Genomic DNA, 10,055 nt, shown 5'->3' with positions numbered 1-10,055 from the left:
AAAACACTGGAACTGAAGAGTGACTTCACAGGCCTGCGTCCGAAGGAAAAGGGCGCAGCAGGACGCTGCCATCACCTGCGGAGTCGCAGACTTTCACAGAAATCTGGATCTTCGCATAACGCTCCCTCTTCGGATACCGGGTCTCACCAGTGGTGCACAAGCCAGCAGTTCTCAGCATCTTCTTATTCCAGCCGATATCCAGCTTTTCTGGCAGCTGAGAACAAAAGGCAAAGTGAGAGAGCCGCTTCGGGCAGACCCAAGGATGTGGACTCGGGAGTTTTGCAAGCCTACACATTCTGGGGAGAATCAAAGCCAGGCTGAAGCCCAGGTGAGAACAATGGACAGGCAACCAGGACCCGAGGGAGACCACTGAGCACGTGTGAATATAAGATCGGCACCGCCCTGCACAGGGACAGGTGTCAGGGGCGGCCAAGGAGAGAAGTGCAAACCCGCTGAGGTAGGAATGGAATCCTGTGGGTACTAAGAGTGGTGAGAGGTGAGACGGTACATGCACCTGGGTCTACTCGGTCCCGTGATGTAATACCCCAGTCATTGGGAGCAACTTACCCAAAGGCTGGGGAGCCTTAGAAAGATCTGAGAACTCTCCTGGCAGGAAGTTTCATCAGCAGCGATAATAAGAGTCTGAAAAACCTAATGACCACTGAAGCTCTCTGCCTCCAGAGTCTCTCCAAAGCAGTCCAGGCCCCACACTACAGACAGGTTAGTTTCCCTCAGCAGATGCTTCGTGTCCTATCCCGTCCCTGTGAGGTGGTACCTGATTTCAATTTCATCTCCCCCCCCACCCNGCTACGCCACCAAAAACAAGTAGTGGCCGATATGTATCGCTTACTATGTCTGAAGCCTTGTTCTAGGTACTCCAGGTGTTATTACCTTTCCTAGGCCCAACCATAATTCTATGAAGTAGTAGGTACTATTATCGTCCCCATTTTGCAGATGAGAAAAACCAAGGCAAAGGGGGGGTAGGTAACTTGCCCAAGGTCACATAGCTGCTTCCCATTATTCATCAGCATAAACCCTCTCTTCCAGATAGTCAAGCCTCATGACTTCTTACCCCATCACTGTCACTCTCCCCACATCCTTCCATTTCCCCTTCCCCCCCACCCCACCAGCCAGTCTAATTTCCTGACCGCTGAGGCGCTCAGTGATTTTTCCGCCTCTGTCGATGTCCTGTGCTGGTAACAGGTCTGTACCATATATTATTACCCACAAACGTTGTCGGTTTCTTTCACATGTGCATGTATCATCCCCCCATCTAATCTGACACCTTTCAAAGGCAGGAAATATACAGCTAGCACATACACACACATCACAGCACCCAAGAGCGCTGGGCATAGGACAGGTGCTCATTAAGTGCCTATTCACCAACTGTACCTGTTTATCAAAGACAGATCTGTTAAACAGACTGTACATTTCCCGAGCCAGGCTATCCATATTTTTCTTGAACTTCCTTCCGGAATAATCCTTTGCCTTTTCCACGTCATGCAAGAAACATCCAGGTATTTTGCATATGGAACCCCTGCAAAGGTAAATTCAACTGAGTTTTGTATAGCTGAAGAAGTAAACAGCAGAAATGCACATGTACAGGTCATATCCAGAGAGACTCGGGACACCTGCCAGTCCCTCTTCCTTCCAGCAACCCTACAGGAGAGCATTTCCCAGAGTTCCATTCGTAGACTTTTCCTTCTCACTACCTGCATCCTTAGAGATGTGAAGCCCATGCTTACAACCTCCACAGGAGTGATCCCACACCTGTATCTGCAGTCTCGAGCTCTCGCCCGGGATCCAGTTCCGAGTTTACGATGGCCCAAAACAGATTTCCAACGGATTAACAGGAGTACATCTCCTGCTCAATGTGCTTAACTATGTGACTTCTGTTATACCAGGCTAAAGACCTCAAAGGCATTTTAAAATCCATCTCCTCCCCTGCCCCATATTCAACAGGCACAAAAACCGCTATCTCCTTCACGTCATCTTTTCCATCCAGCCCTCCTTTCCACCCCACCGTCCTGAGCCTAGTTCAAGTCCCCCTCCTCCCCTTGATGCCTCGCCACTACAGCATTCCTCTGCACGCCTAACCTCCAGGCTCTTTTCCTTCTAATGCAACCACACACACCTCAGGTTCATTTTTCTAGGCCATGTTCCAATGATCTCCCTCCCTGGCTTTTCACTGACTGTTGGACCTAGCATTCAAGGTCCAGGTCAATCTAGTCCCAACCTCTGCGTTCCAGCTACCATTTCCGCTCTGGCCAAAGTGGGCAAGTGAAACGTTCTCTGGACAAGAACTGTGATGTCCCACGGTTCACTCGTGCTTTGGCACAGCCAATGTGCCCATGACCGCTAGAACGAGCACATCTCTACCTCTCCTGAGAACGACCATCTGTGTAGCGCTTTACCATTTGCAGAGAGCTTTCTTTGCACGACCTATTCGATCCTCAAAACCACTCCCTAAAGAAGCGATCACTCTTCTTCAGATCTCCACTTGGAGGATGAGGAAACTGAAGGTCAGAGGTGAAGGTGACCTGCCTAAAGCTCCCAGACGCTGAATCTTCTGACCCTAATCTCACGGTCTTCTCATTAGACCACTACCGCAACCCCATCTTTCGAGGTCTAATTCAAATGCACAAAGAATAATGCTCCTCACGCAAAGGACTCACACCTATTTAAACCGAGGTGTTTTTCCTCGTGACCAACACTCCACAAGACCAAAGAGATGAGCCCACAGAGCTGGAAATGTAAAACCGGAGCAGACACAGGTTAAGTGAGTTTCTGACTCAACAAAACTCCTGAGACTGAGATTTGGCAGCACACTCAGTAACCCCTTACGTTGCAGTGAGGTGGCTGGGGCTTGGAGAGGAAATAAATACCAAAAGAGGCAAAGGCAGCTAAAAGTAAGGGTCTTCACCCCAAAGCCTGCCACGGGTAACTAACACTTCTGCCTCCAATGACTTAGTTCTGAAAGCAAATTTGCACCTGAAAAGGCAGCAGATGAAAACCTAAAGCGTCTGTAGGCCTTGGCAGAGAACGTGGCTCCCATGTGCATCAGTGCTCACGTCAAGCGGGCCTTGTGGCTTTAGCATACCTTCCCCTCAATGCCTGTGCCACTTCGCTGCAGGTGGAACATCTCCACATCAGAGGAACCAGCGAGACCCCAAATGGGTACATCAGACACCCTGACCAGCTACACAGGAACAAACGCGAAGCACAACAGGAAGCCTCCAGACTGACACAGGAAGCACCAAGGCAACCGTGAGGAGTCCAAACAGACCGGCCTCCTTTGGATGATGCAGAGGACAGTGACACAAAGGGGCAGCTTACATGTCGTCTTCTGTCATGCCACAGCAAAGCAGCCTGGGAGCCACCCAAAGCACGTGTCCCTATAGGCAAAGCAGCTGAAACATGTATCAAAAGAAACTCTGCTGAAAGGGGATCCACCTAAGAGAACACGCGAAACTCCACCAGCAGCCTCACCCAGCAAGAAGTGCAGAAATAAAGAGAGCCTCTCCGTTCAGGTCCAAGGGGCTCTGTTGCTCCAATGCCCAACACACCATTCTTGTTCTCCCCTTAAGATGCATTTATTGGCAGGGGCGCCTGGGTGGCTCAGTCGGCTAAGCGTCCGACTTTGACTCAGGGCATGATCTCAGTTTGTGGGTTTGAGCCCCGCATCGGGCTCTGTGCTGACAGCTCAGGACCTGGAGCCTGCTTCAGAGTCCGTGTCTCCCTCTCTCTCTGGCCCTCCCCGACTTGTGCTGTGTTCTGTCTCTCTCTCCCTCTCCCTCAAAAATAAAGAAATGTTAAAAAAATTCAAAAACAAAACCAGATGCATTTATTGGCCCAAACTACAGTTTAAAAAAATAAGCACAGGCTTCAAACATATCCCTGGTCTTGAAAGAGAATTCAGACTAAGTCTATATTACTCCTGAAAGCAAGTAAAAATGAAGAAAATAAGGCTTACGACATTCTATTTTTTGAAGGAAAAACTGAGAGGTTGCAGGAGTCTGAATAAAAACCTGTTAGCTTTTAGCTTCAAGTATTAACATGACCTTCGTCCAAATGGCCCATTGTTTTCAGGCTCAATCACATATAGCTTCATAAAAAGAACTACAAGCAGTTTCACCCTAATGTTGATGCCTTAAAAACCAGCAAGAATATAGACAAGTAGTGGAGGGAGCACCTGGGCACATCCCAAGCCTTAGAAAAACCTGGAAGGCAACCGAGCTCCAATTCCAATGGATTGGAACAACGTGTCCGTTCTGCCTTCTCACTATCTCTACTGTATTTGCTTTGGTCTAGTGCAAACTGGTGGCCACAAGGCAGTCTTTAGCCTGAAAAAAGTCTCTTGGTTGGTCAGACATCATTTTTTGATCGGAGTTTAAGGACAAAGGAAACCTCAAGGGGCCAGAGCTGATGTGGGGGCAAAGGGAGGTGTGGAGCAGTGGGGTGCTCCTCCTCCCCCTGCTTATGCTCTCCCAATTCAGGGGTGGACACCCTGTCTCCCTCCCCTGCCAGACTCCTTCATTCCCTTGAAGACCCTCCCACATGCCCAGTGGACCACTTAACATGTGACAATCATACAATCAATCCCCGTTTGGTCCATCACGGACAGTACGTACCCTGTGTGGCTTATATCACATTTTGCTGCATTGGGATGCTTCTTAGAAGCAAGCGTCTTCGAAGGCCCACGTCTTTTTGGTTCTTTAACAGCTGAAAAGAGAATAGTTTGTTTGTATCCTGAAAATTGGTCCCAGCAAGCAACTGGCAGAAAGGTAAACCCAGGAGGAGGCCCCATAGCCACCCCCAGAGCACCATCTAGAAACGAAACCCATCTGTCTAAACCCTGCGTACTGTCCATCGGTCAGCGTGACAGATTTTTACCTATGGGAATCACAGAGGGGCCAGCAGAGTAGGCTGAGTAGGCTTCTGTCATAGGTACCAGGGACTAGAACAANTGAGAACTTTGGGAATCCAGGAGGGAGGAGCATCTTGGACCCACAGCTCCCTATAGGAACTGAGCATTGGGCTGGGTTCCAAGAGAAACGGGATTGTCCTCAGGCCGGTAAGCAGAGAGAAAGCATGCCAGCTAGAGGGAATGGTAAAATACTACAACGTGGGCGTTCCTCCCCCATTTCCAGAAAGATCCTTTTCACTGGGCTAGCTGTCTCCCCTGGCCGCCTGGGACCTGCTGAGATGGCCTAAAGTTGGCAGGCAGGACAGGCAGACCTGACAAGNACACACGTATTTTTGGTTTTCTTCTTCCTTTTCCTTGGTGGTTCCACCACAGGTGTCGGCTCTTCATCTAGAATCTCCACCTCAGTCTCAGCGACACCTGGCAGTGGGCAGAGATTTTCCCCGCCGTCCAGCTCACCAACAGCAAGAGATGAATTGAGCTGGGAGGCATTGAAGACCTCCACCTCTCTTTCATTAGAGGAGGAGTTTTGGTCCTGATAGCACAGGTCATCGTCATCTATTACCACCACGGGGATCTCGAAATCATTCTCATCATCAGAAATAACTACTGGAGGCTCACTGACGGCAGGCCTCTCAGTGTTAGAAGACACACACACAACCTTATCTGGAATTCAAGAGACACAATCATATAGAAATACACTCCCTCCGCACCCCCCCCTTCCACACTCCACCTCAGATTACGGAGTGCAAATTTAACAATCTGGAGGCCTGACATTATGACTCACACAGTTAAGCATCGGTTATCTTAGAGGCACCTGGGTGGCTCAGTCGGCTAAGCATTCAACTCTTCATTCCAGCTCAGGTCATGATCTCTGGGTTTGTGGGTTTGAGGCCCGTGTCAGGCTCTGTGCTGAGGGCTTGCATGGGATTCTCTCTCCTCCTCCCTGCCCCTCCCCCATTTTCTCTCCTCCAAAACAAACAAACTTAAATTTCAAGAAATAATCCATTTTTTTAGATTGGTTTCCCTCTATCACTTTTTTACCTGACTGACAGCAGGGACAGATAAAACAGCAACCCAAGACCAGTGGCAATTTTCAAAATCACACCACATAGCACACTGCAAGGTGCTCAGTGTTCAGCGCCACAGAAAAACGAGAAATCAGAATAAAGTGGGCTTTTTCCCAATCAAGTCTGAGCTCTGTAATTTAAAGGATGGTCCTTGAGATCACGTCCTCTCTACACTTTTGCTTTCTGTACTACATGCAATTACACGGATAGTAGAAGGTACTAGAATGTACTCCCATCGTTAGACAAAATTTAATGTTCTAACTAGTCCATATGTGCAAAGCTCTCCAAGCCACTGTGTGGCTAAGTGTGAGGGGTTCCGTCCTAATGTCAGCACTGGGAGAGCTTGGGAACATTTGGAATGTCACCGCCCTCCCCGACAGTGCCTTCATCTGAAAATGAGGCATGGCATGTCTAACACCACATGCTCTCAGGAGTCTGTTCAGAGCCCAACTTCCAAGTTTCTAGGAAACAAAAATGTAACAAAAATACATACAAACCACAGCACAGACAAGACACAAAAATAATATGTATGGTATAAAAGCTCTGGATCCAACAATTGCAGATTTGGGATCACAGATTTTTAAAGTCTCCTCTATTACTTAATTACCACAGAACTTCAGATATGCAAGAAAGAAAGAGAAAGGAGTGGGTGTTGCTGTGGTAAAAAGTCATCCTTCTTAGAAATTTTGATGATTTCCCAACTGCAGTTGAAAGTAAGAAAAAAACAAAAAACAACAAAGGGAGTAGGGACACACTGCTGACAATCTAAGAAAAAAATGACTGTACACTGACAAAGGTTAGAAGTGATCTTAGAAGTGTGATCTTCTTTTATGTGATCAAGCTCCTTTCGCTGTGAAATTACCTAAATTCATTACAGTAATGGAAGAAAGGGCATGTGGAGAACAGTAGAGACACAGAGACAGTCCTCATCTCTCCATTACTGGAATCAGTGCTCACGGCGAAGCGTCCACCAGGCAGAAAGGGAAGAGGAAGCTTAGTTCAAAGGTCATCCTCAAAAAAACCAGGGATCTTCTGACTAAACAGGTCAGCAACTGGAGGCCTGTGGTGATGAACTGGCTTCTGGCTCTGTCACTCAAGCCCTACCTCTAAAGCTACTTCCCCTGGGGCTCCTTTTGGCCCTTGACACTGGCTCGTCACGTCACAGCCCCTACCTACTCTGCTGCCCCTGGACCCCCATCCCACTCAGGCACGTCCACTCAGAGCTAGAGAGGAAGGGGAAACATAAATCAGGGAACAGGCAGTGAAACAGCAGGAGTAAGGTTCCAAACCACCTCCTCTCCCGGCCCGGACATCCCAGGTTAGCCAGGGAACCTGGGTCAATGGTAGCTCTGGGGCGCTTACCAAAGAAGGAGCCAGTACTTTAAGGAAGGACCAATGCATCATGCCCTATACCTCACAGTAAGCCAACGAAGACCGATCCAGTACTGTTCCTGATGCTTAAGGAGCTCCTGGCCTTCCTACGTTTCACACCCACGCAACAGGTTCTGAACTGCAAATGTAGCTCCAAGGTTAAACGGGCCTCTGGAGGCGCCTGGGTGGCTCAGATAAGCGTCCGACTCTTGCTTTTGGCTCAGGGCACAATCGCACGATTCGGGAGGTGGAGCCCCGCATCAGGCTCTGTGCTGGCAGCACGGAGCCTGCTTGCAATTCTCTCTCCTCTCTCTGCCCCTCCCCCGCTCACTGGCGCGCGCGCTCTCAAAATAAACAAACATTTAAACAATAATAAATAAATAAATAGGCCTCTGAATCCAAAGGGGCAAAGATCTGCCGTGGGCAACAGGTTCTGAGAAACGCAAAATCTCTAGAAAACAGAAAGAGGATGGTGAAAGGCAAAGACCAACAGCTAGCTGGAGAAGTGCAGGCTTCCCCCTGAGAAGTCCCCACGGGCAGACCCAGAACCATCACCCACCTAAGTCTCCGTATCAGGCTGGAAAGAATGAGCCCACGCCCTTTACTCATCCTTCGCCCTCTCTGTCATTCCCACACACAGAGGAGGAGGAAAAAAGCGGAAGGTGGAGGAGCGGAGCAGCCTTCACCCCTCCCTAGTGTCAGTCCCTAACTTCCTGTCCCCCGGTTCCCTGACACTTGGCGGGCCAAGAACTCTACGAAGGGCGAGGGGAGCACCCGAGTTCTGAAGCAGAGAGAACAGTTGCCAGCTGTGTACAAATCCACCACGGAGAGGGGCGTGGGGCATCGGGCGTGGCCACACCCAGATGCACAGGGAAGAAACGGAGGCGCCCGCCTCGAAGCGATTCAGGCCAGAACGGCTGCTGACGCGCATCCTGAAACCACTACGCCACGAGGGCTGTGAAGCGAAGCTCCTTCTCTGCTACTGGTGTACTTGCCTCCGGTGCTCATTTCGTATATGTGAGCCTGGACATTCTCACGGAAGTACTCGTCCTCAGAGTCTGAGTCAATCACCACGTAGCTTGAGTGAGGAGACAGGGAAACACAAAAGAGAAATGTTAAAGTGCCTCAGTCTTCCCACAGCCTCTTCTAACTCCTCTATGATGCACGGGATCACTTGGAAACGTTTTCTTGCTTTGTTCGCTGTGGTAACTTGGAAACGTTTTCTTGCTTTGTTCGCTGTGGTAACTCTGCTGTTCCCCTTGTTTGGAACCTCCTTTCAAAAGGAGGCATCTGGTCAAGTATGGAGTGAAGTGGGCTGGCGGGAGTCAAACTCCGCAGAACCCGTGCTACCCAGGTGTGCTGAGCACCCCTGTGTGGGCCCTCATTCTCGGCGCCTCTGGTGTTCGGGTCAGAGGTTCCAAAAGGTTGAAATTCACCCCCTTTCTGTACTTTCCAAAGAGCATAGGAGAAGTCTTCTACACCTTTAGGGTGAGAAAAGTACTCAAGACACCGTCAGAGGATTTGCCTGCACCTGTCGCAGACATAAACCCACCAATCCATTTCCACCATGGTCACCGCTTTTAAGTTGCCAGGTTGATGGGCCTCTGCCATCCCGTTCATTCCCTCCTTAAAGAGCTTTTCTAGATTTCTTGGGGGCGCCTGGGTGGCCCAGTCGGTTAAGCATCCTACTCTTGACTTCAGCTCAGGTCATGATCCCCGGGTAGTGAGATCAAGCCCTGCGTGGGGCTCCACGCTGGGTGTGGAGCCTGCTTAAGATTCTCTCTTTCCCTCTGACCCTCTCCCCGACTCGAGCTTACTCACTCTCAAAAATAATATACTGTAAGATTACGAAAGTTTACACATCAAAGAATAAAATAAAGAATAAAATACATAAAATGAAATGACAGTGATGAAAATATCCTGCGCCTCTGATCGCGGTAACGTGTACACTACCACACAGTATCAAGTTTCATCACCCTGCACACCCTAAAAGTGTGATTTTTGCTGTATGTAAATCATACTTTGATAAACCCACTATAGGAATTCAAGGGGTCAATGTGGAAACCTCAGTCATCTAAGCATCCTGTTTTGGATTTATTCCAGGGATCTTTTCTTAGCACCTCCTAGAGTCTGGCACCTGGGCAATACCCCTTCACTAGGTAAGGGCCTGTGTAATGGCGACTCGAAGTTAGGGGACAGATCACACAGACATGCTGAGGGGAAAACTGACCAACTAGATAACAGGCCTGGCATAAAGAACCTGAGATTTTCAACCTGGTGGTGAGATCAAACACCCACTGTGACCCCGAACACAGTGTTCAGAGAGGATGTGAAGTTTATTCTTAAATCTTCTTACCCACATCATTCCTCAAAAAACGTTAAATTTCACTCCTTTTCCTACTTACCTAATGTTCGATTTCTGCTTCTTTTTGGTCATAACTAAATCAGAGAAAGAAAGAGGGGGTCAGAAGTATCTGAAGCATGATAAAAATGTGGCTCCCCCCCAAGTCTCTAACTTCCTAGAACCAAAGTCCAGGAGTTAGGGCTGGTTAAAATGGACGGGAGACTCTTATATCCCCTCATGGGAGATAGAGAGGAAATAAAAGTAAGGATGCCGAAAGGAAAAAGGTAGAGGAAGCAACCTGGAAAAGCAGCACAGAAAACTGTCCCTGCTCCTAACAGCAGGGAAA

The 10,055-nt window shown here is 48.9% G+C and overlaps 1 protein-coding gene and 1 long non-coding RNA gene across 2 annotated transcripts in view; both read right to left on the bottom strand.

The window, feature by feature from the left end:
* GCNA (germ cell nuclear acidic peptidase) overlaps positions 1 to 8,296 on the bottom strand; it is an 11,177-nt gene extending 2,881 nt beyond the window's left edge. Inside the window, exons 1-7 of the mRNA XM_077763193.1 lie at positions 8,225 to 8,296; positions 7,408 to 7,472; positions 7,171 to 7,217; positions 5,252 to 5,590; positions 4,632 to 4,722; positions 1,393 to 1,537; positions 76 to 214 (exon numbers count right to left, since the gene is read on the bottom strand). Of these exons, the coding sequence (XP_077619319.1) occupies positions 76 to 214; positions 1,393 to 1,537; positions 4,632 to 4,722; positions 5,252 to 5,590; positions 7,171 to 7,217; positions 7,408 to 7,472; positions 8,225 to 8,296 (898 nt within the window). The remainder of the gene's footprint in view (positions 1 to 75; positions 215 to 1,392; positions 1,538 to 4,631; positions 4,723 to 5,251; positions 5,591 to 7,170; positions 7,218 to 7,407; positions 7,473 to 8,224) is intronic.
* Positions 8,297 to 8,365: 69 nt separating this feature from the next.
* LOC144231015 (uncharacterized) overlaps positions 8,366 to 10,055 on the bottom strand; it is a 1,922-nt gene continuing 232 nt past the window's right edge. Inside the window, exons 2-3 of the long non-coding RNA XR_013334955.1 lie at positions 9,771 to 9,804; positions 8,366 to 8,443 (exon numbers count right to left, since the gene is read on the bottom strand). This is a non-coding gene — a long non-coding RNA (uncharacterized LOC144231015). The remainder of the gene's footprint in view (positions 8,444 to 9,770; positions 9,805 to 10,055) is intronic.

This window comes from Crocuta crocuta, unplaced genomic scaffold (genome assembly GCF_008692635.1).
Source record: "Crocuta crocuta isolate KB4526 unplaced genomic scaffold, BGI_CrCroc_1.0 scaffold440, whole genome shotgun sequence".
Taxonomy (NCBI): domain Eukaryota; kingdom Metazoa; phylum Chordata; class Mammalia; order Carnivora; family Hyaenidae; genus Crocuta; species Crocuta crocuta.
This window is presented reverse-complemented; position numbering and strand designations above follow the sequence as displayed.